The sequence below is a fragment of the Acipenser ruthenus genome, chromosome 10 (assembly GCF_902713425.1).
Source record: "Acipenser ruthenus chromosome 10, fAciRut3.2 maternal haplotype, whole genome shotgun sequence".
Classification (NCBI taxonomy): domain Eukaryota; kingdom Metazoa; phylum Chordata; class Actinopteri; order Acipenseriformes; family Acipenseridae; genus Acipenser; species Acipenser ruthenus.
This window is the reverse complement of record NC_081198.1, coordinates 38073721-38099331: the sequence shown is the minus strand read 5'-3', so window position 1 is coordinate 38099331 and position 25611 is coordinate 38073721. Positions and strand designations below refer to the sequence as shown.

Here is a 25611-nt window from a genome sequence, read left to right as displayed (position 1 = left end):
TGTTAAGTGCTTCAAGTATGTATGAATTGGTTATTTTCTATGTTAAGTGGTGTATTTAGTGTTCATATAGGACATGAGCATTACACAAACAGACACAATAGGCTCTTTAAATTATTCATCGCTGAAATTAAAACAACTGGATTACTTTTGTGAACATTTAATTAATATAGAACAGCCTTTTGTAAAGATAATTCGCCAGATTTTGTACAGACTGAATTCTCTTCAGTTTTGGGAAATTTTTCAACAGTTACCCAGAAGATGGCGCTTGAACATTGGTGTACTGCAACGCAAGAGGGAAAAAGTTAGGATTGATTCAATCTTTTTGATTTTAGTCACTTTCTGAAAGCACAAAATCACCTCTACATTCTTCTTTCTAAATAGATGTACTGTCTGTTGTGACTATGTACTGTCTGTTGTGACTACTGTGTGAGGAATGCTTTAGAAAGCAATGCCATCCTCATCACATCTTTTCATTTCGTCTGGTGAGTAACACGTTTTTTCTCAATTCAAAAAAGTATTTTGCTTTATATTCACATAGTGGTTTGTGTTTTGTTTTGGTTTCTTGTATTTATGCTATTTTATAATACCATGATCATGTTCATGTCACACAGTGATCCATGAAAAAAATGCTTGTATTGATTTGACTTTTTTTCTCTTTTATGTTCAGAAAAGGACCCAGTGATAGAGACCAGTTGGCCAGCTTTCTAGTCATTCACCATTGCCTACATAAATGCTTCCAGATTCACGCTCTCATAATAAAAAGTCACTACAACATCACAAAAGGCAAACTTAAAGTGGAATACCTCATCCACAACTTTTAAAACAGAGAAACTTACAAATAAAAATAGACTTGTGTTTTGAAAAGAAGACTTAGTCAGTATTTGTAATGCTTCTCTCAGTACCTCAACATTAAAATGTTGTTAATTGACTGGCTTGTATGAAGGAGCTGCATAGTGAAGAATTGTTTTTTGTGCTTGAAAAACACACTTTGAGAATACAACTTCACACCATGGAGTACACGAACATAACAAGTTATCCAAACAGTGTCACATCATTCTAACACCATGGATACAGAATTGCTTGGAAATGCTATTACAAATGATATTATAATATAAACTACAGATGTAGGCTCATCTGAAATCCTTAACCTTTACAAGCACCTTTGTTCTTAGATTCGATTCCACATTTGGTAGATATAAGTATTGATAACTTTGTAAAATTGTACTGACACGTTTAATTTATTGTTTATGTCAATCTTGTGTTTGCATCCCTTGGCGGGGATTTATGTTACTTGCATACCTTGTTTAAATTTATAATTTGTAGTGATTCCAGTACATCTGAAAGTCTACCTGAAAATATTGTCAAGATGCTGCCATTTTTGATGGTGAGACAGAACAGCAAACTACTTGAACCAGGCCACCAGTGCAGAATTTGACTAAAGACATTTATCCTGGGTCAGCATGTTAGACAACTGCCTTGCCACCCTAAGGTAAGGACTTCTACTTATTGTACACTAAAGAGCTGAATAAAATAATCATATACTTTTAAACATTATGCTTTTACATGTGTGTTTAATTGACAATTAAGGGACAATTATACATGTGTTGTGTTTTACATTTATCACTTTGTTTTGTTAGTATAAACAATGAAATGATTTATGCACTTTCAAATCTTTTTTTTATCAGTTTCATAAGAGTATTGACCAATGGCTGCTGCATGAGTGCAACTCTTGCCCGTTGGATGGACAAGTAGTCTACAATACTTTAACATGGAATAATATGATAAGCAAGGAAAAAGCCAAGAAGATTTTGCTAAAGCATTCAAGACAGCAGGATCAGCTGCAGCAAGAACTGTTTATTCCTGGAATAGGAATTTCAATTAAAAGAACAGGCATTACTGGAGGTTACAGCCAACCAGGTCAAGATAAACTGCAAGATCAGAGTGGCAAATCACCTGGTCATATTCCACAGGACATGCTTCTGAATGGTTTAGAAGTCTACAGTTGAATGGAATGCCTTTGTATGGGACCTCTGATGACAGATTAGCAAGTGGCTATCATGAATCTCCACCTGAAGTCAGTTTAATACAACAGAAGTGTTATTCTTCTGGATCCATAAAAACTGAACACGTCAGCGAGAGGTCTGCTGTTTCTGCAGACACAAGTGTAAGGATCATTAATAGAGCTTATAATGAAAAGCATGCTCCGGTAGAAGGCACCAGGAACTCAGCTGTTAGAGGAAGACCCAAGAGAGGCCTTAGCGGTTCTGCTGTTTGTCCAGCATCTCCTGAAAATGTGTTTGTTGGGTTAAATGTGCTTAGCAAAGACTGTATGGTACAAGGCAGAGATGTTGGCCATCCTGGAAGGGCTACATCCCACAAGAGAGTGAATTACAGGAGGCCTAGATATAACAGTGTCAAGGCAGCAGTTACTGATGAAGCTCTTACAATGGAGGGAATCCATCTGCACACTAAATGATAAAAGCTATATATAATGTACAGTATATGTTATGTGTCCTAACTTAAAAGCTATTTGTTAATATTTTGCATTTTTATTAAAATAAATATAGCTTTTTGTTTAAATTACTATTGTTATGTGGTACCACTGAACATAAATGTAATTATGGTGAGTGTAGATCAAACATTCTGCACATCTTTCCCACAGCAAAATCCAGGGATCAAGCTATTGACACAGACCCAATACTTGCTGGAGGATAATGTTTAAAGTCTACAAACTGGGGAATTCATATTATTCTGGCAGTGATCTGTACAAGCACACCATTTGTTTACAGTACTGAGGTCAACTCAATAGTTTCTTATCCTGGTTAAATAAATACACTGAAATTGTTTGTTGCAACTTTGAAATATCATTTTGTTGTTAACAGTCATGTACTACTTCAAAACTCTGCCATATATGAATTTCTGAGAGAAAAAAACAGTGATTACCAAAATTAGTTATACCAAAAACAGTTTGTATAGCTACAAGTTTTACTGAAACAGTAAACACCTTCTTTTGTGTAAAAAGCATGTGGCATTATTTAAGACATTACAGTGATCTAATAATCCATTGATATTATTACAAACATTCAAATAGTTCAGCTCACGAAGCATGTTCATGGTTTGCCATGATAAACAGAGTTATATCTCACAATTCTTCAGCACATCACATAGAATCTAATGAGAGCTATATGTAAAAATCTGGAAACTGGTCTTTTAAAACAGATGTCCTAAAACAGCTGGTCTTTGATACAGGCATTACCTATAATATTATTTCTACAGGAATGCATGTTATGGGAAGGTTTTCAAACAGTATACCTATTTTTTGGAGTAATCCTCTACTAATTCTTTCATAACATATGGTTCATTCTCCAAAAGTGCAGAAAACACCTTGCTGGCTACAGATTTTGTAGTGGTGTACTCCAGGATTTTTCTCATTTGTTTCGCCTCGGGTTGCACAGATCTTATATTAGAAACCATTTCATCAGAGAAACCGTTCACCGAAATTTGGTCAATGAGTGGACCTACATTTTTGACTTTCTGAACTAAACTGGGTAGGCTGGCCTTCAGGAATGCCATCTTATCTGCAATGGTATACAAACACACACGTCAGTGAAAGAATTTTAAGAAAAGACATTTAACAATACACCAAAACATGTGTCTACTATTTACAAGTTAAACATTTACAAACTACTAAACGCGTGCTAATTACTATTTAAAAATGAATTGTACATTTAAACAAAATAGAAAGAATTATGTAATCTGCCTTTCATATACATTTAAGAGTAATATTATGCAGTTAAATGCAGACAGTTTGATAGCAACTGTTTGTGTATTGTGTCTGACCTACTGCAAAACACTCTAAGATGTCCTTATAAAAGTTTATCATGATATATTTTGTCTATGCTTATATTATGCATTTACCATGCTTTAGAATTCCTTACACCTGTCTGAGATTTGCCATACTTTTACAATACAACTGTACAACCCATTCCATGAAATCTACTGTACCTGGCACTAAGGCATCAGCTTCTTCTATTGATATAATCTTCTCTGGTCCTGAAAAGTCATTTCATAATGTTAGATATATAGTATGCATGTACAGTACAAAAACTAATACAATGCATAATTGTAATGTTATATTTAGTAAAATATATCTACTAAATATTTAATTGTAACATAAAAGTATTTGGAGCACTAAATCCATATTTTGAAGTCAACACTAACACCCCATTAACTTCAGGTCTTCAGTTAAACATACACATTAATTCTGCACACTGTTCTCTCCTGACTAATGCCAGAACACTTTCCTTGGATATATCATATTAGGTTTGGATATGGATCCTCAGCAAGGATTTGCCTTTCTTTAATTAATGCTAGTCCCTCTGTGTTGCTGTTTGGGATATGGACACAACTTATTCAATGATGGTTGCCAAACCCAGTCCATTTGTCAATGAAGAAATCGTATTTCAGTAGCAGTTTGTGAGTTAAATGTTTTATAAGATTAGCCATTTCCAAGAGCAATAACATTTTGCATGTCAAGTATTGTAGTTAAGTACCTGATGTTGTACATGTGCCACCACTTCTGGAGCTGGTAGTGGATTGGTTTATATTGATGGGCATGTTAATTCCAAACACTTTCCCAGACATTATAACTGGGGCAACTACATTACTTCCATTTGTAGCGTGTACTTTAAAATGTCTTCCATGTTGTCCTTTGGAGTTACCTTCATCAGCAGAAGCTGCTTAAAGAAATAAACAGTGCCTATGAGACTTCAAAGACATTTCTTTTGTGGATATGGATACATTTAATTAATTCTCATACATGTATGTTTTGTGGTCAAGTGACTTTATAATTACTCCGAAGAAGGCATCGTTGATTTATAAAATAACATTATTGATGAAAAATTAACATTATTGATGGGCATGTTAATTCTACCCACTTTCTCAGACATCATAACTGGGGCAACTACATTACTTCCATCTCTAGCGCATACTTCAAGATGTGTTACACATTTTCTTTTGGCGTTACCTTCATCAGCAGTACGTTTTTGTTTGGCGTTACAGTCAGCAGTAGGTGCTTAAAGAATTAAAAAGTGCCAGTGAGACTTCAAAGAAAATTTATTTTATAGATATGGATACGTTTCATTCATTTTCATACATGTCAGTTTCAAATATGTTTTGTGGTCAAGTGACTTTATAATTACTCTGAAGAAGGCATCATTGATTTATAAAATAACATCTTCAAACAGCCACAGAAATGACAGGTAACTGATACTGGCAGTTCTGCTATCAAACTGTCTCCTGTTAAAATATAGATAGTTGTATTTGGATTTTAAAGTCTTAGATTCAATACTCACAGGGTGGCATTGGCTTGCTGCTGGAGCAGACAGATGACGTCTTTATATTCACTGGCATGTTTAAGTCTGACACGACAGAAGACATAATACAAGGGGCAATGGCATTGCTTCCTCCATCCACTTGTACACAGTGATAAACATGTCCTGCAAAACCAAGAAGTACCAGTCAACAAGGTTTGAAAACATGTTGTGAGTTGGAGGTGAGAAAACCCCAGTACTGTAAAGAACAAAAGTCATAAATACATATATATTAACAGTTTGTGATTTTCTTAATCATCTTTTTTTGCTTGTTTGTTTTTGCATGTTTTTCTCCACGACCAGAGTAACTGTATACTAAATACATCATTTCTCCCATTAGACCTACCCCATATAATGTACTTATTCTATGCATGTTCAATTTTAACCAGTTTGCTTTGCAGTTCTATGATTTTTTTATTATTATTATTGCTTTTACGATTACATACCACTGTAAAATTTTAGAAGCTTATGAAACCTGTGTTATATATGCATATATATATATATATATATATATATATATATATATATATATATATATGTTTTTTCAAAATGGCTGAGACTAACTTCGACACATAGACCAATCAGTTTAAGGGAATGTACATTTGTAGGCCCTATGGAAACACCCCTAACAAAAATGGATTTTCGTGGGGCAGTTATTTTTCCAAAAATTATTTTAATAAACATAATAAAAAGTATAATATAGCATAGTATTTTTGCTAAGACGTTTACTTCAACCACCAGTTAATGCATCTAAACACCTACTGAGGGGCAACAGAGAGAGAGAGATAAAAAAAAATGTTTTCTGATTATCTTAAATTTCAGTTAGAGTTTGAATTGCAGGAGTACCTTTCCCACTTTCGCCAAACAACCTTTGAAGCTGCGGATAGCGGTCCTGAACTGTTCTCAGAATTTCGAGGAATTCCTTACATCTTTCTTCTTTTTCAACTATGAATTCAAGAAGGCAGTCGATTTTCTTTTCGTTTCCACTTTGTTTTTGTATTTCTTTGGATTTCTTTACAGTTATCATATCATCCACTTTCTCGAGAATAAATAAATCTGACAACCACTTGCAAAGATCTTCTCGTGATGACTTGAGGATGTCCATGGCCGTACTAGAAAATTGTTAAAAAGAAAAATGTGGAGACATACAGTAATAACGCTTAATTTAGGTGCTACTAATCAGAGATGGACACACGCGTCTGGTAAGAAGAGACGTGCATCGCAATCATGTCTGGTATTTCATCAGACTATGATGTTTATATTGCGTACATCATTTCACCAACCTGCAAAATGAAACGTGCCATGTACTAAAAATACAAATTATTATTTTCGAATGGTTACCATACAATGTTCTAGGTATTGTATTTATCTGAACATAGTTAAAATGTTGCAAAACTACACTGAATGCTGCAATCTCCCAATTGTACACAATACTGGGTATTTAAATTCACTAGCGTTAGTTCTTGCATACACTCTACTTTCTGAAAGTAAATTTAGTTTGTCTTCACGAAGCATTACATATTTTGATTTTACAGGCGGTCTTAAAGACGCACAACTAGTTTTAAAATCATACAGGTAGGCCTATATAGTGTAGGCTACCTAAAGTTACAAACGTATACTGTACAGTTGGTTCTTCAGCAGGTTACCAACATCCATTTTAAAACCTCAGTCTTGTCAGTACATTTTTAAAACGGTACATTTAAACGGTACATTCTAGCTGATGAAAAAGTAAAACTGCTCTGAATGTGTGTAGTTTTAGCACTTACCTGCAGTTATGAAGTGTCTTGTAAATTCTTGAAATGAATGTTTCTTGTTTGGTGTATTCAAAGGTGAACGTTTTTTGAATGCAGGCAACAAGGTTACTATATCATCAATACCAAACTATGGTGAATCTACTTTCACATTCATTCTAGCACTTCCTCTTCTTTGCTTGGCGGTAAACAGTTTCAGTGCTGTCAACTCTCCCGTATTCACCGGGCATCTCCCGGGACAGATTTTCTCCCCTATTTTGCTCAAAACGGTGATATTAAACCTCTTTATGTCAGCAAACCTTTAATGTCTGCAAAAGTCATGGCCAGTGTGTGGTTACTGTAATCCCTGTCTGAAATAGCACGATTTAGGACCCAGAGGAGCTCTGTGGCAGGCATGCATTCAGTGCGGGAGGCAAGTTCAACTTTTGTATTTATAAAAGTTGACAGGTATGCAGTTGGCAACTTCTTATAATATAAGCCTACAATATCAATAAGAGAGAGAGGCTACATATAGCCAGTGTTAATATCTAATAATAAGTAATATACACAGCGGTTGCGTTAAGTAACTGAGCGGCACAGAGCGATAATTTCTCCAGTCACTCAGTTTCACTGATGAAATATGCTCTGTAACGTTCTGGTTTGCCCAGGAGGAGCGGGACTGAGCATGCATGTTCTCTTCAGTGAGCTGCTCTGAGCGGCTCACTCATGTGACGCACCCAGAATATACATTGCAGAGCGGGAATATATATTTTACACAAATCAGTTTAATATTTAGGTTATCGTTTAGGTTTACAACATATCTGTAGTCAAGACATGCTTTAGAAATGCTTTTTACTGTACATAGATTTAATGAAGATATTTTGTTATTAGGTAGAATAAAAGCCATTGTTTGTTAGTTGTAATAGGGATTGATTACTGTCGAGTGTATCTAACTGATTTAATGCTCATTCAATTTGCACTTGCATTCAAATCCAATCGAGGACCTTGTTCCAAACTGTTTATTTTAATTTAATTTTATTTATTTATTTTTTACTTAATAACCTGATTGGAAGCAGGCTCTGGCTGCTATTTAGGACATTGTTTGAATAAGAGGAGACTGAAAGAGACACAAGTGAGCACCTTTGATGTAAAATGCTTTGAACATATGAATTGTATGAATTATTAACAAATAAAAAAAGAAATCACACATCATCAGACAAACGTTTAATAATACAAAACTCAAGCACAGTCCAGTATTATATATCAGAGTGGTGACAACTTGGATAATATTCAGATAATGTAATATACAAAGCAACCCCACCCTGAGTACCTTTGATATCTACAAAGATCTTAACCTGTTTTTCTTCCACATCAGCGACATGACTGAAACTAGAACTGAAACCACCTGTAAAATAAGAAGTACCTAAACATATGTTTAAGATTACTTTTATGAACACAAAGGACAAAGGTGGTTGTATAAAGGTTAATCCCACATGAACATTTGATCAGAAGATACAACACTTCAGATGCTTCACAGGAAAATGAAAATACTCAATACTGAATCTTCATATTATATTAAAACCTAATATTCAGTTCAAGTGTGGGTCTACCAGACAGATTAATTTGTTTGAATGCATACAGTTTGATATTGATGAAACAGTTCTGGACTGCTGTTGGTTTCAAACATTTTCATGAGACTTGTTTCATCACAATATCCTCCTCAAGCTTTGTGACATTATTGGATTTCACATTTTATTACCTCACTTACTGTACATTATGCAATTGATTAATTTCACATTTGTCGTAAGAGTTTAAATATACATGTAATAATATACCAGTACATAAAAATATACTGTATTTATATTTTTAATATTTCACACATTACACGTATTTCAACATTGCAAAGTGCCAAAAACACCTCCTTAGCAACAGATTCTGTTGTAGTAAAGTCCATCAGTTTTCTCATCTGATCCTGTGGAAACTCTTTACTAAGAACACAGTCCAAGGCTTCTTTGTGAAAGGTTTGGTGAAGCAGATCTGTTAACTGTCCGGTGTTTTTCACCTTTTGAACAAGGTCTGTTCTGTTGGTCTTGAAAAACTGCAATTTATCTGTCAAAAGAGACAAACGTATGAAAGCCATAATCATCACAATTATACACCATTACTTTATATAAAAATGCCTTAAAAAGTGTTTTGCTCTTTCTTTTGCTTTTTATTTTCTACGATACTTGAATAAATCTAGACTTTTTTTTTTACTTTGCTTCCATCTGAGGTAGTCTTCATGGTTGCTGTAGTGATGGAATGTTTTAAACTAGTTCCATTTCATACACTACAGAAATCAAAAGCAGGAGTCTATCATGACATATCCTACAGCAACGGAGCAATCTCATTGGCTATAGTTGCAATGGTGTGTATATTAATTACTAAGAAAGCTATGCATGTGAAACTAATGTACTAGGAAAATGCTTTCACATTTCAGATAAATTATTAAATGCAGGTTAGCATTATGCATTCTCTATATCAGTACCAAACTTTGAATGATAAAGAATAAACAATAAAGGGCCCACTGCTATTAGAATCAAACACCCAAAAGTTCATATTAGTTTCTTTAGATTACTTAAGGCCGTAAAAAAAAAAGTTAACATTTTAATGATTTAAAAAAATATCTAAAATATTCAAAATACTACATCTTTAGATCTGTCACTGTTCAATGTAATTGAATGGACCCCTTCATTTATTAAAGGCATGTTCTAAATATGTAGGTCATTATTTGTTTTGCATTCTGTGCATTAATAAGGTGACTCTTAAAGGATACAGTACCTTGCACGATGGAATCTGCTTTCTTGATCTTTTCCGCATCTGACATTACAACACAATGAATGCCATCTGGGGTATCCTGAGCTGCTATTGGATAAAAAAAGGCAGAAGGTCCATACACAGACTACTTCACATTGCATAGACATTGCATAAGGGTTATATCTGTGTACAGTACCAGATAAAGTTGGATACAGAATATTCCAAAGCAGTACATTTATATTCTGAATAGAAACTCCATTAACATATAGAAACAAACAATTGTTACCAGTTCATAGAAAGTGATGAGCAGAGAGTCTAAATAGCAAGGTGTGGTTCTCATTTATACAAACTCGCATCCTAATAGGCTTCATTACTCAGGGTGTGACTAGTAGTGTACTTCTGCTTAACTATCATGTTAATCAAAGTGACTTTTACAAAATGAATATGAACAGATCTCCTGATTCAATATGTACTTGTAACATTTACTGAAACTACTATGTCAGCATTAAAGGAACCAGTGTTTTATTTTACGTAAAATACTAAACTTGTATTTGAATGCATAATTCACACAGCTATGAGTGCATCTAGGTGACACGGTGACAAGAAAAAAAACAAATACCTGCTGAGAATGAGATATCCGATTCTTTAGCCTCTGTAAACAAGTCCTTCAATCGAGGGTAGGTGTCATGAACCTCTCTTAGGATGTCTAGAAAGGCTTGGCATGTCTGATCAGATTTTGTCCTAACCCGGTCTAGGAGCTCGATGACCTTTTCTTCTGGATCAGTAATGTTTTTCACCTTGCAGTATTCTCTTTCTGTAATGATGGACTGGCTGTGTGCGCGCTGAATGATTGGACCCGGATCAGCAGAGAGCACCCCTGTGAGATCCACTTTATGTTTTTTAATGATTTCCATGGTGGTTTTCTAAGACTGAAATTAAAAGGTACATGTGATCTGTAAGGGAGACACACAACAGCTGTAGCATTATAAAATTGCTATCCAGTCCCCCAGAGTGAGTGGACTTGAAACACAGACTGAACCTCGATTCGCTTGTCTGTTGCCACATTCTTTTTTGCCATTTGTACTGAATGTAGGCAGACTTTGATCATTTTAAGGTCATTTTTTTCCTACTTTGCATTCATTTAAATATGAATGTGAACGCCATCTTGAAACAAATTCAGTCTTCAGCACAGTGTTTATCATTAGAAGTGATATATACATTTTTTGTCATATTTTTTAAAAATTAACATTATATAAGCAATATTATAGTCTATTACTCACGACAGTGCTACATTTTCTATTATTATTTTTCACATCACAAGCTAAAACAAACTTTTGAGGAAAACATTGATTAAAAACGATGTCTTTTCATTTGAAAATATATTAGGGTTCAGCTTTAAGACTACTCAAATGGATAGCGGAAAGACAGTCCTGTGGACCAATTGTGGGTGTTTGATTAAGATCTCTCTTCTCGAGTCAAATACAGTCTCTGTTGCTAGTTTTACCATCAACTTCTGCAAAGGGACTTTGGAAGCAGATACATAAAACTCAGCACGCTGCTGTGTTTTTCTACTTGTGACAGACTGAAAATAGGGGAGACCGGGGCTGGTTGTCACACGGGTTGGTTGTCACAGTGCTCATAACTATGACACTAGATCGTGCAGTCAGGTGATACTAACACTGAAATGTGTGTTCTTTTGTCTGGAACTCAGCCATCTTGTAATTTGAGGTCAATTCCATCTAACATAAAGGTTAGCACATATTTCATTTTTTTCATACCCAAAGTAAAAAATGTATATCTTGTTATTTATGTTATAACTCTTAGTATTGGAGTTTGTTTGAACTGATGGCCATGTTAATAGAACCAGATATCTTTTGGTGTAAAAACAAAATCAGTAGGCTCTCCCAGTAGTATTGAGAGAATTAAATTGTAATGTAAAGTCAGGTTGGGGCAGGTTGTCACATAGTTTTTGGGGTTGGTTGTCACATGTGAATCCTATAGGAAGAAGTCTTATATTTTTTCTTTCTACTTTTTTTACACCAACATGTGGGATATGTCACCGTATAATGCTTATTTAAGTTATTTACTGTTTGTTCTCTGGTTCTGTGGAGGCTGTGGTATTATTTTGTAGCATGGGTCAACATTTCAAATATATATATAGGTCTATATTTTTTATGTTCACATAAGTAAAAAGACAACGTTTTCTGTCATTGTACACAGTAGAAACGTTATGTTATTTAAAAAAAAAAAAAAAAAAATTTTTGCATTATTGTCTACTGTAAAACCAAGAAAATACTTTGTGACAACCAACCCCAGTATGGGGCAGGTTGTCACAGGTGACCGGCGCATTTTCAACCGTCTAAATATCATATTTAGAATAAAGTTACGCTGAAATAAAACACATCAATTTGTACGTGAATAGTTATTCTTCAATATAACGAGGAACAGAACCTCGCAGAATTCCACCAGATTGAGGAAAATAATAAAGAGTAAAAAGTGTGACAAACAACCCCGGTCTCCCCTACTTCCTGTTTCTTTCTCATACTGAGTCGCTATTTTTTGCCCACAACCGGCTTAAATGGATACCGTCATGTAACGCGTTTACTCAGATCTGTACACGTTTTCATTTGTAAAACAAGACTGCCTCGAAGTGTTAACGCTGGTACTGTAAATAAAATAAAACAGTTCAGAACAGTCTTTAGCTACTTACATATTTGATGGCTTGTTGTAGCCTACTGTTATAGGCTGCAATGTGTTAATCTAAACAAAGGGAAAATGCATACAAAAAATGCCTTTCATTGTGAACCGTATGTACATTTAGCATTATATATATATATATATATATATATATATCAACTTAACCTTACCTTTTTCTACGAGACAGGAAACATGTGCAGTGTGTTGTATCAGGGGTTATTTGTGGTAGTTGTGCAAAGGCTAATTGTGTTAGTTTCTGTTTCAATTCTGTATAAAAGGGCGGGTAGCTCCTACTATAAATGTTCCTCTTATCTTACGGGAATTAGACCAAAACTTTCAGGAAATATGTTTTATTGTGTATGTTGAATTTTAAAACATTGAAACAAAAGGCAGACCCTGAAAAAAATAAAATAAATAATAACAAAAGTTGTACTCTGAACCCTCATGAATATGGCACAGTGCAACCAGGAATCCTTGAAACATTTAGTTAAATATCAACACATCCCTTAGAAAGAGGTATGTTTTGCTTTATTAAATCTACACCTATATGTAGTTATGTAACAATTCAATTCACATCTGTCTCACCTTTTTATTATATACATATTAAAAAAGGATTCAATCTTCCAGAAATGTCACTTCTTGCACTATCCCATTAACATAAGTTTCTGTATGATAGGTTCAATATCCCTAACTGAAAAATTTCATTTCACTTTATTGTACAACACATTTAAACAAATGGAAGTGATGAACATTCATGGTATAGATTTTGCAGATAGTGCAGTAGTACAGAAGTTACTCTGCTATTTATACTGCATCTTCCACAGGAGCTGCCTATTGACACATATAATGTAAAGGTGTGTGCTTTTAACCTGTATATTCAAACTGTAACTTAGGGAACCAGTATTAGAAAAGACACCTTGCGTACTCCATTTTTTTAAAACAGGATACTGAACAAATCACTGCTTGAAGCATCAAACTGGTAATGTTTAACATTTTTATTTTTACAATTCCAATAAAAGAAAATTATACAAATAGAACAACTCTACTAACAAGAGTTACTCTCAAAAGTGAAACAACAGGAATGACTGAAGTAAGTATAAAAGGAATAAAATAAACTACATTATATAAAAAGGCAGATTTAAAGAAACCACATGATGCTGGGAATCAAATGACACAACCGTGTCTAATTAACAAAGGCAACGAGAAAGGAGTGTTAAACCCTATATATCATCACGTTCTGAAAACACGGTTATGAATAAAGTGAATGGGAATCACATGGGTTTGTGGATAGGGTTTTATGGAAGAAACCTCTTGTCTTGATTGACTCAAATACATGTTTCTTCAGGATGTAGGGAAGAGGAGTTTTTTCGTCAGGGTTTATATTGGCTCTAGCATCCGCTTGGCTCCCATCAGCTAATGTTAATGTGGGGTCAATTCCATCTGATACTAACTATTTGATATAACGAAATTTCAGATGACTATAACAGGGTCTAAAAGTAGTCACACGTGGAATGCTTTATTGTGTTTGTTTAATTTACATTTGCTAACCTGTGCTAGTCTAATACTATTACACTGTTAGACTACAAAAATGATCATTCTTTTGCAATAGTACAAGCTTTTGTGTACTAACGGAAAATCTATAGATCATGTTACCTCCTCATCTAGAGTTTCAGGCCTTGCTTCAATGCTGAGACTCGGGGGAGCTTTACCAAAAAATATATAAGTTAGTTTGTTTCACATTTGCTGTGGTAAACAATTCAGTAATACAAAAAAATAAATGAATAAGACGTTTTAAAAATATTTCTAGACGTGCACTGAGCTCCAAAGAAAAAAAATAAAGCTATATTTATTGTAACATAAAAGTATTTAGAGCACTAAATCCATAATTTTAAGTCAACACTAACACCCCATTAACTTCAGGTCTTCAGTTAAACATACACATTAATTCTGCACACTGTTCTCTCGTGACTAATGCCAGCACACTTTCCTTGGATATATCATATTAGGTTTGGATATGGGTCCCCAGCAAGGATTTGCCTTTCTTTAATTAATGCTAGTCCCTCTGTGTTGCTGTTTGGGATATGGACACAGCTTATTCAATAATGGTTGCCAAACCTAGTCCATTTGTCAATGAAGAAATCATATTTCAGTTTGTCAATGAAGAAATCATATTTCAGTAGCAGTTGGTGAGTTAAATGTTTTCAGCAATAACGTTTTGCATGTCAAGTATTGTAGTTAATTACCTGATGTTGTACATGCGCCACCACTTCTGGAGCTGGTAGTAGATTATTATTATTATTATTTATTTCTTAGCAGACGCCATTATCCAGGGCGACTTACAATTGTTACAAGATATCACATTATTTTTACATACAATTACATTATTTTTTACACATTATTTTTACAAACAATTACCCATGTATACAGTTGGGTTTTTACTGGAGCAATCTATGTAAAGTACCTTGCTCAAGGGTACAGCAGCAGTGTCCCCCACCTGGGATTGAACCCATGACCCTCTGGTCAAGAGTCCAGAGCCCTAACCACTACTCCACACTGCTGCCCTATGATTGGTCTATATTGATGGGCATGTTAATTCTACCCACTTTCTCAGACATCATAACTGGGGCAACTACATTACTTCCATCTGTAGCACGTACTTCAAAATGGTTTGCACATTTTCTTTTGGCGTTACCTTCATCAGCAGTACGTTTTCATTTGGCGTTACCTTCATCAGCAGTAGGTGCTTAAAGAATTAAAAAGTGCCAGTGAGACTTCAAAGAAAATTTATTTTATAGATATGGATACGTTTCATTCATATTCATACATGTCAGTTTCAAATATGTTTTGTGGTCAAGTGACTTTATAATTACTCTGAAGAAGGCATCATTGATTTATAAAATAACATCTTCAAACAGCCACATAAATGACAGGTAACTGATACTGGCAGTTCTGCTATCAAACTGTCTCCTGTTAAAATATAGATAATTGTATTTGGATTTTAAAGTCTTAGATTCAATACTCACAGGGTGGCATTGGCTTGCTGCTGGAGCAGACAGATGACGTCTTTATATTCACTGGCATGTTTAAGTCTGACACGACAGAAGACATAATACAAGGGGCAATGGCAATGCTTCCTCCATCCACTTGTACACATTGATAAACATGTCCTGCAAAACCAAGAAGTACCAGTCAACAAGGTTTGAATACATGTTGTGAGCTGGAGGTGAGAAAACCCCAGTACTGTAAAGAACAAAAGACATAAATACATATATATCAACAGTTTGTGGTTTTCTTAATCATCTTTTTTTTTAATGTTATTCTCCACGACCAGATTAATTGCATACTTGCACACCTCCTGTGTCCTTAAATGGATAACACAGAAATACATCATTTCTCTCATTAGACCTACCCCATATGATTGACTTATTCTATGCATGTTCAATTTTAACCAGTTTCCTTTTACCATTACATACCACTGTAAAATTATATAAGCTTATGATACCTGTTTTATATATGCATGTATGTATATTTATTTTCAAAATGAGTAAAATGGAATGTGCATTTAGGCCCCATGTATGTTTTTGTTTTGTCTGTGCTCACATATCTAGACTTTGTTTTACTTTGTACCTGTAGAGATGGAATGTGTTAAATTAGTTCCATTTCATACGCTACAGGAATCAAAAGCAGGAGTCTATCATGACATATCCTACAGCAACGGAGCAATCTCATTGGCTATAGTTGCAATGGTGTGTATATTAACTACCAAGAAAGCTATGCATGTGAAACTAATGTACTAGGAAAATGCTTTCACATTTCAGATAAATTATTAAATGCAGGTTAGCATTATGCATATTCTATATCAGTACCAAACTTTGAGTGATAAAGAATAATCAATAAAGGGCCCACTGCTATTACAAACACCCGAAAGGTCATATTAGTTTCTTTAGATTACTTATGGCTGTGAAAAAAAAGTTAACATTTTAATGATTTAAAAAATATCAAAAATATACAAAATATTACATCTTTAGATCTGTATCTGTTCAATGTAATTGAATGGACCCCTTCATTTATTAGTTGCTAAAAAGTTACAATTGTTACCAGTTCAGAGAAAGTGATGAGCAGAGAGTCTAAATAGCAAGATGTGGTTCTCATTTATACAAACTAGCATCCTAATAGGCTTCATTACTCAGGGTGTGACTAGTAGTGTACTTCTGCTTAACTATCATGTTAATCAAAGTGACTTTTACAAAATGAATATGAACCTCTCTTAGGATGTCTAGAAAGGCTTGGCATGTCTGATCAGATTTTGTCCTAACCCGGTCTAGGAGCTCGATGACCTTTTCTTCTGGATCGGTAATGTTTTTCACCTTGCAGTATTCTCTTTCTGTAATGATGGCCTGGCTGTGTGCGCGGTGAACGATTGGACACGGATCAGCAGAGAGCACCCCTGTGAGATCCACTTTATGTTTTTTAATGATTTCCATGGTGGTTTTCTAAGACTGAAATTAAAAGGAGCATGTGATGAATATCAGCATATATTCTGTGTGCTTTTGAAGGCGTGGATTTCCATAACAACTTTCTTGTTGAAGGCTGTCAAAAGAGGAGGAGCGGGTGCCCAGAGTTGGTGGACTTGAAACACTCAGACTGAACCTCGATCGCTTCTCTGTTGCCACATTCTTTTTTCCCATTTGTACTAAAGACAATTGTGCTAATTTTAAGGTAATTTGTTTTTCCTAGTTTGCATTCAGTTTTAAATATGAATGTGAATGCCATCTTTAAACAAATTCAGTCTTCAGTATGTTGTTTATCATTAGGAGAAGTGATATATAAATTTGTGTCATTTTTTTTTAAATAACATTATATAATCAATATCATAGCCTATTACTCACGAGAGCTCTACGTTTTCTATTATTGTTTTTCACATCACAAGGTAAAATAAACTTTTGAGGAAATATATTATTTACAGGTTTCATCTTTAAGACTTCTCAAATGGATAGCTAAAAGACAGTCCTGCTATAAGAGACACCTACCGGTTCAGTGGTGTGGTCACGTGCGGACCTAGTATTGGGTGTGTTTGATTAATAGATCTCTCCTCCGAGTCAAATAGTCTCTGCTGCGTTTTACCATCAATTTCTGCAAAGTGGCTTTGGAAGCAAATAAATAAACTCAGCACGCTAATGTTTTTTTTTTTACTTACTTGTGTGACAGACTGAACATATTTCCTGTTCCTTTCTCGTACTCTGTTCTGAACTATTTTTTGCCCATAACCCTAAGTGGATATATGCAATGTAAAGTGGATATATGCAATGTAACGCGTTTACTCAAGTCTGTACACATGCATACATGCCAACAGTCCCTGTATGGTCGGGACAGTCCCGGTTTCCTAGCAAATGTCCTGTGTCCCGATGCATAGAAAGAAAGTCCCGATATTTACATACAGAAAAAAAAAACATTTATTCTGCACAGTAGAGTTAGTGAAAACCACACGCTGTATTGGCTATATTGTTTTTATGCGTGACCCCTCCCATGTGTTTCATTATTTTGTATAAAGGGCCGGAAGCTATTGTTATTTAGCCCACGCAGTACTATGAATGTTGCTCTTACATAAATTAGACTAAAACTTTCAGGAAATGTTTTATTATGTGTGTTCAACTTTAATACATTAAACAAAAGGCAGACCCTGAAAAAAACGGAAGCTGTACTCTGATAGGAGCAGATAGGAGGCTGTGTGGTCCAGTGGTTAAAGAAAAGGGCTTGTAACCAGCAGGTCCCCGGTTTAAATCCTACTTCAGTCACTCATTGTGAGACCCTGAGCAAGTCACTTAAACTCTTTGTGCTCTGTCTTTCGGGTGAAATGTAATTGTAAGTGACTTTGCAGCTGATGCATAGTTCACACACCCTAGTCTCTGTAAGTCGCCTTGGATAAAGGCGTCTGTTAAATAAACAAATAATAAGAAGACATTTCTAGAAGTGCTATCCCAATAACATCAGTTTCTGTATAATAGGTTCAGTATCTCTAACTGAAGAATTTCATTTAACTTTATTGTACAACGCATTTAAACTAATGGAAGTGATGAGCATTCACGGTATGTGTATTTCCCCAGATTGTGCAGGTAGTACAGACCTTCCTATGCTATTTACACTGCATCTTCCACAGGAGCGGACTATTGACACATCTACTGCAAAGGTGTGCGCTTTTAACAATTATACCTGTGTATTCATTAAAAAAAAGTCTATGCATACACACTGCAACTTAGGGAACCAGTATTAGAAGAGCCTCAAAAGATTTACTTGCACATACAGTAATCATTAAGGCTTATAACTTTTTAATTTATTTTTAAAGCCTATATTTATCATTATCATTTTCCAATCAGCATCGTTCCTGCCATTCTGAGCTGTGTATTTGGGTACATGAGGAGAAAGGTGCTGAAAGGTTTTTAAGTCAAATATGTTTTTCAGTTGATAATGGCTTTATCTGGAAATACTTGTTTTGCTTGTACATGGCTGCAGTGAATGTTTCATTATGAGAATACCCTAAAGCCATTTTATTATATGCAGAACAAAAGCAAGCATTATTTTCAAGGGCAAAGACTAATTAGACAATAGTACTCCTCACATTACCTTAAACAGAACTGGGTAGGCATCCTATAGTTTGAGTAAGAGAAGAGGTCCTATAGAAACAACATTTGATTGGTAAATACAAAAAAAAACTTTAAATATTAAGCTATTAAAATCCTATAAATGGCAAACTAAACAAGATGAATACAGTACTGGTAGGTTATTTGTTTTTTTGTAAAGACTGGCATTTTTTAAGGATTAAAGGGGCAGGACAGAATTTGGCTTTTTTGTGAAACCTGAGTAGCCAAGTACAATCAGCATGTAGGGAAGAGGAGTTTTTTTCATCAGGATATATCTTGGCTCTGGCTTCTGCTTGGCTCTCATCATATTTTCTTCACTCATCTGTTCACTGTGGTCAGGATGCTCAGAATGTCATCATTTAGTAGTAGTACAGAAGTTACTCTGCTATGTATACTGCATCTTCCACAGGAGCTGCCTATTGACACATATAATGCAAAGGTGTGTGCTTTTAGCCTGTATATTCATACTGTAACTTAGGGAACCAGTATTAGAAAAGACACCTTGCTTAATCCTTTTTTTAAAAAACAGGATTCATTGAACAAATCACTGCTTGAAGCATCAAACTGGTAATGTTTAACATTTTTATTTTTACAATTCCAATAAAAGAAAATTATACAAATAGAACAACTCTACTAACAAGAGTTACTCTCAAAAGTGAAACAACAGGAATGACTGAAGTAAGTATAAAAGGAATAAAATAAACTACATTATATAAAAAGGCAGATTTAAAGAAACCATATGATGCTGGGAATCAAATGACACAACCGTGTCTAATTAACAAAGGCAACGAGAAAGGAGTGTTATACCCTAAAACACTATTTACAGAACGCACGATCATCACGTTCTGAAAACACGGTTATGAATAAAGTGAATGGGAATCACATGGGTTTGTGGATAGGGTTTTATGGAAGAAACCTCTTGTCTTGATTGACTCAAATACATGTTTCTTCCTTTTGTAGATTTACTTGCACATAGTAGCCAAGTACAATCAGGATGTACGGAAGAGGAGTGTTTTCGTCAGGGTATATCTTGGCTCTGGCATCTGCTTGGCTTTCATCATATTTTCTTCACTCACTTCTCTGTTCACTGTGGTCAGGATGCTCAAAATGTCATAATTTCTGCAAAAATCATATTATTGTAAGAATGGATTATACTGTATTGACATATAGTGTCATTTGGTTTTAAACACACTATTGCATATTCAATATAACTTTAGAATTTTAACATTTAATTATATTGATGACAAAGAATAATACTGGTCCTGGTTTAATTTTACAAAGCTAATATGATTCTTTACATATTGCATTCATGCCCCTTGTAGCACTAGCCTTAAAAACACTTGGCATGTTGTTGGTTTCACTGCGTACTGTATGTCTGTGGGACTCACCTGGGGCAGAGCAGCTCCAGATTCTTGCACAGGGCCTGTATGTAGAAGGAGCCTTTGAAGACGTTTCTGAAAGATAAATAATCATCCAGCGTAGCCATGCCAAGGAGGAAGTCTGAGTCATTAGGAATGGTGTTGGGGTCAGCATCGTCAGGCTCCATTTCTGCTTCCGTTTCATTACCTTCCCAATCTGCCTGCACTCTTACAGACTTTTGGGTTTTTGTCCCCTGGCAAGCTTGGATAAAAAAAACCTTTGGCTTTTTAATAAGAGTAGGGCATTTTAAGCCAGTAAAATAGGAGGTTATTTCCCGAATGGGGACAGAACACCCGTCTGTGCCTTCTATAGCTCCCTTTGATCCATGGGAGAGGATGCAGCAGACGAAGCAGTCCCTGCTACTGTGGTCCTTCTTGCGGTACCTCTCCATGGTGGAATGGATTTCCTCTGCTGTCTGGTCATTGTACTGCACTACTTCAAAATGCAACCACTTGAATACCTTTGTCAGATACTCTGTAGGGGGGAAGGAAATCGTTAATTACATACATACTGTAGGCAAAACTAATAGTAATGTCAGGTACACCAGTTATATAACAAACACTATTGTTGGCCCACTCTGAATCAATTGATTCAGTGAGTTGACGAGCTGGTTAATCCTCTTGGATTGGGTTAAACCAGGGAATGACAGCCTTGGCACTTCCTGTCCATCTTTGTTCCAACAATGTTCTTAATAACTAAATTGAACCAATTAAACCCCTAACCAGGTCCAAAGTACTAAATCAATGAATTATATCTAATAAACATGGAAACAGAGTTGCCTACCCCTGGGTTAAGCAATGAACGTTGGGAGAATATTCTGGTAAAAGCTGTCTCACCAGCATCAAAGTCTGTTCCTTTTCGGTCTTGGTGAGTTTTGAAGTTCAGTCTTGCTTTTTCAAAATCCTTGTTGTTTATTATAACACAGTAGCCTCTGGGCCTGCTCCTCATTTGATAAACACTGTGCTGCAAAATAAATTAATTAATTAATATACTCCATTCCTGAACGACAGGTATGTAACCTTGTCTTATTACTACTAACAAGTATCCAGCTTTAAATTAGATGTCCGATTCTTAAAAAAGGGAATCATTACGAGCTGCTGTTTGGCAAAACAAATAAAAAAAGAGGCTGGTAAATTACTCAACCTTGTCAGGGTTTTGGATGTTATTCTGGTTTGTTTATATAAAATAATTTAACAGCAATGCAAAATAATTAGAAATGACTGTCTTTGTAAATAAAACAAAGCAACCCTGTGTCAGAGCTAAATTCACACACTGCTACCTCGTAAGATATAGTATATATAATATAGAATATCATATTGGGTACTCTACATTACAGGCTGATGCATCATGAGAAGTCAGAATCCAAGAGTGAGCTTACTGGCCACTCGAACCACAACTGGGTTGAAAAGCAGCACATAATATATTTCTTATTATAGATAGTTAAATAAGAATATTTAAACAGTATAGCTAATGTTAATGTGAGGTCATTTCCATCTGATACTAACTATCTTATAAAGAAATTTCAGATGACTATAACAGGGTCTACTTCGTAGACTCTACTAGCTGCAGTATAGTTAAATAAAAGTATTTTTTAATTTACATTTGCTAGCCTTGTGTTGTCTAATACTATTACATGGTTAGACTACAAAAATGATCATTCTTTTGCAATAGTACAAGCTTTTGTGTACTAACGGAAAATCTATAGATCATGTTACCTCCTCATCTAGAGTTTCAGGCCTTGCTTCAATGCTGAGACTCGGGGGAGCTTTACCAAAAGATATAAATATAAGTTAGTTTGTTTTAAAATTGCTGTGGTAAACAATTCAGTAATACAAAAAATAAATGAATAAGACGTTTTAAAAATATTTCTAGACATGCACTGAGCTCCAAAGAGAAAAAAAAAAGCTAACAAACTGTATGTCTGAAAAGTGAATTGGACCAAATTAAATTATACAGTAAAAGGGTGAGTAATACCCGATGGGATTTCTTCAATCTCACTAAACAACTCCACCAATTGAGGGTAGGTGTCTTGGACATCTTTCAGGATTTTCAGAAAGTCTTGGCATACATTACTGGATTTCCCCATGATCTTGTCCAGAAGCTCAATGACCTGCTTTTCAGAATCTGAAATGCATTTCATCTTGTTGTATTCTCTGTCTGTAATGATTTTCTTGCTTTGAGCAAGCTGAAGAATGGGAACAGGATCAACATAAAGCAATTCCGTGAGTTTTGTTTTATATGCTCTCAGTATTTCCATGGTGGTTTTCTAGCACTGAAATTAAAAAAAGAAAAATTGGATGTGTAAATAAAAACTATCAAATTAACTCATCTGAATGATATAATGCTTAGTGCATAAGGTTACTTCAAAAGAAAAATATTTCAATTATATAAATCACCCGCATAAGTAGTCATTTTAATCTGGAATGAGTGATAGAAACTACTTTATTTTAAATATTTAACTTGTTTTTTTTATTCCAGTAGGCTATGCATATTCAGTTTGTAGCTGTATATTATTTTGCCAGTACTAATAATGTTTTCGTTTTTTTTCATATTGAAATATTATTTACATCCCAAAACAAAAGCAGCTAATACTATGTGAGGGTACAATATTTTTTTCCTTTAGAGCACGTTAAAAACTCTCTTTATAAAAGTTGATTTACCACATTATTTTTGTAGTTTTACCATGTTAACCCAGGTTTGATCCTTTTATAAATATTAGTTTACCTCATTATTCGCTACAGGCTTACCTATGCTTTATTGCACATTGTTGTGCTAAACTCGTATAAGGCTATTGAGAAAGCGTCAGAATTAATTAAAATCTATGTTGTTATTTATTTTTTTAACGATTATTACAATAACATTTTGAAAGGCAATTAACTTTCATACATGTGAAAAGTGAAGTACTATGCGTAATTGTTGAAATATGAAAGACTCCTTGTCAGTTACTTTAACTAAAGCATCTAAATTAAATGCTGTAGTGACCTTGTAAATATATTCAGAACAGTACTGTAAATTCCGTGTGAGACAGACAGAAAATTACTTCCTATTCCTGTCATACTCTGTTCTCAAAAAAATGTGTTTCTTTTGTAATGGTATTTATATGATCAATTATCGCTGGTATCTCTTACATTTTCCTCCCAAGCCTTTGTGAAAACCTGCAAAGTAGCGCTTTACTGTTCGTGCAAAACGCTATACCGTATTGTAATTTGCAAAACAGTATATGGCTTTAAAATGTTAACTTCTGGTACAGTACATATGAAATAGCAGGTTCAACTACTTTTTGTTTACGCCTTGTACTGTTAAGTAAGAGAAAATAAACTACACACAATTCTAATTATTATGTTGTTTATTTCTAAACCTTGTGCATACTTTAACACTATACAACGACATATTATGTCTATATCAAAGAAAATTAGAACAGTATATGAACTTAACCTTACCTTTTTATACAAAACAAGTTAATTGTGCGTTCTTTTTTAAGGTAACTTTTATCAAGGACAAACTTACTGTTCATACCAACTAGTAGTATTTTAGTTTCATTTTAAAAAGCTTTTGTATAGAGGGCGGGAAGAAGTTGTGGTAATTTTTAACCCATGCACCTCTTTCTATATGGGGTGCCAAACAGGCAATATATCAACTTTGAGATACATATATATACATCAATATATATGGATTGATATTTGATATATACGTCAATGTTTGATATATGGATTGATATTTGATATATATACATCGATGTTTGTTATATGGATTGACTTGAAGCAGGCACATTGTTAGTAAACTCAGCGGGGTCCTGATACTTACTTTTGTAATACATGTAGCCTAACGTTCATTTTAACCAAAGCGTTATTAAAGTTGTATATTTTTTAAATGAAAAAATAATAAATAATTAATATATACTGGTATATTATTTTGAATTAGGCTTTCCGTTGGACTACTAAGGGGCTTTTGACTTTATCTCCTAATCTGTAATGAATTATATATATATATATATATATATATATATATATATATATATATATATATATGTTTACGACTGTAAGTCGCCCTGGATAAGAAATAAATAATAATAATAATAATAATAATAATAATAATAATAATGATAATGTAAAATCAATATAATACCAGTGATCATTTTTGGGCTTCATTGCTTTATTGATTTCAAAATAATATACCGGTATATATTCATTATTTATTATTTTTTCATTTAAAAAATATACAACTTTAATAACGCTTTGGTTAGGCTACATGTATTACAAAAGTAAATATCAGGACCCCGCTGAGCTTACTAACAATATGCCTTCTCCAAGTCAATACATATATATATATATATATATATATATATATATATATCAAATATCAATCCATATATCAAACATTGATGTATATATATATCAAATATCAATCCATATATATCAAACATTGATGTATATTTAGGGCATCAGTGTGGAGTAGTGGTTAGGGCTCTGGACTCTTGACCGGAGGGTCGTGGGTTCAATCCCAGGTGGGGGACACTGCTGCTGTACCCTTGAGCAACGTACTTTACTTAGATTGCTCTAGTAAAAACCCAACTGTATAAATGGGTAATTGTATGTAAAAATAATGTGATATCTTGTAACAATTGTAAGTCGCCCTGGATAAGGGCGTCTGCTAATAAATAAATAATAATAATAATATACAGTATATATCTCAAAGTTGATATATTGCCTGTTTAGCACTCGATATTTCTAACCCGATCAGTTTACATAGCATGTCCACAAGTTGCCAAGTCCGCTTATAATAAGCGGTATTGGGCTTGTTTTTGAGAGTCGCGGGTTAGAATTTGCATAACCCATACTTGAATTGGGCTTGTTTTGTGCTGAGCATGTCTTTATTGATAAGTTTGAGTTTATTTTTTAAACAACCTGGGTTGAAAATGTCATGTGTTACTAAATCAATGTTTCTGCAACTTTTTAAAAT

The 25611-nt window shown here is 34.4% G+C and overlaps 3 protein-coding genes across 8 annotated transcripts; all 3 read right to left on the bottom strand.

Moving 5' to 3' along the window:
* Positions 1–1588: 1588 nt before the first annotated feature.
* Positions 1589–7288, bottom strand: LOC117401517 (uncharacterized). 4 transcript variants are annotated; one of them, XM_034002293.3, is made up of 7 exons: positions 7139–7288; positions 6219–6484; positions 5355–5498; positions 5027–5074; positions 4554–4739; positions 4006–4053; positions 1589–3578 (listed from the first exon to the last, which is right to left on the bottom strand). In XM_034002293.3, exons 2-7 carry the CDS (start codon positions 6475–6477, stop codon positions 3313–3315), a joined length of 951 nt encoding a protein of 316 aa, XP_033858184.3. In that variant the 5' UTR covers positions 6478–6484; positions 7139–7288; the 3' UTR covers positions 1589–3312. The 4 variants fall into 4 exon arrangements, with proteins under 4 accessions (XP_033858184.3, XP_033858191.3, XP_058888163.1 ...); XM_034002300.3 differs by having other exon boundaries at positions 4554–4736; XM_059032180.1 differs by lacking the exon at positions 5027–5074 and having other exon boundaries at positions 1590–3578.
* Positions 7289–8311: 1023 nt separating this feature from the next.
* si:dkey-10c21.1 (uncharacterized) lies at positions 8312–12865 on the bottom strand. Of its 3 annotated transcripts, none has more exons than XM_034015677.3 (4): positions 12766–12865; positions 10518–10827; positions 9923–10006; positions 8312–9211 (listed from the first exon to the last, which is right to left on the bottom strand). In XM_034015677.3, the coding sequence occupies exons 2-4, from the start codon at positions 10810–10812 to the stop codon at positions 8961–8963; spliced, it is 630 nt and encodes a 209-aa protein (XP_033871568.3). In that variant the 5' UTR covers positions 10813–10827; positions 12766–12865; the 3' UTR covers positions 8312–8960. The 3 variants fall into 3 exon arrangements, with proteins under 3 accessions (XP_033871568.3, XP_058888165.1, XP_058888166.1); XM_059032182.1 differs by having other exon boundaries at positions 10518–10851; positions 12766–12841; XM_059032183.1 differs by having other exon boundaries at positions 9923–10003; positions 10518–10851; positions 12766–12841.
* Positions 12866–19801: 6936 nt separating this feature from the next.
* On the bottom strand, positions 19802–24236 carry LOC117426878 (caspase-8-like). The gene is made up of 6 exons (XM_059032179.1): positions 24093–24236; positions 22627–22924; positions 22368–22417; positions 21489–21615; positions 20622–21126; positions 19802–20352 (listed from the first exon to the last, which is right to left on the bottom strand). The coding sequence occupies exons 2-6, from the start codon at positions 22907–22909 to the stop codon at positions 20223–20225; spliced, it is 1095 nt and encodes a 364-aa protein (XP_058888162.1). The 5' UTR covers positions 22910–22924; positions 24093–24236; the 3' UTR covers positions 19802–20222.
* Positions 24237–25611: the final 1375 nt, after the last annotated feature.

Coding starts and splice junctions, on each gene's coding strand:
- LOC117401517 (XM_034002293.3), bottom strand. CDS start 6,477: ATGGACATCCTCAAGTCATCACGAGAAGATCTTTGCAAGTGGTTGTCA. Junction 4,740..5,026: donor AAAACGTACTGCTGATGAAG/GTAACGCCAAAA, acceptor TATTTCTTTAAG/CAGCTTCTGCTGATGAAGGT. Junction 4,054..4,553: donor TGGCACATGTACAACATCAG/GTACTTAACTAC, acceptor ATGACTTTTCAG/GACCAGAGAAGATTATATCA.
- si:dkey-10c21.1 (XM_034015677.3), bottom strand. CDS start 10,812: ATGGAAATCATTAAAAAACATAAAGTGGATCTCACAGGGGTGCTCTCT. Junction 10,007..10,517: donor GGATATCTCATTCTCAGCAG/GTATTTGTTTTT, acceptor TTTATCCAATAG/CAGCTCAGGATACCCCAGAT. Junction 9,212..9,922: donor AGCAGATTCCATCGTGCAAG/GTACTGTATCCT, acceptor CTCTTTTGACAG/ATAAATTGCAGTTTTTCAAG.
- LOC117426878 (XM_059032179.1), bottom strand. CDS start 22,909: ATGGAAATACTGAGAGCATATAAAACAAAACTCACGGAATTGCTTTAT. Junction 22,418..22,626: donor GATTGAAGAAATCCCATCGG/GTATTACTCACC, acceptor CTTTTGGTAAAG/CTCCCCCGAGTCTCAGCATT. Junction 20,353..20,621: donor CTGGAGCTGCTCTGCCCCAG/GTGAGTCCCACA, acceptor TGATTTTTGCAG/AAATTATGACATTTTGAGCA.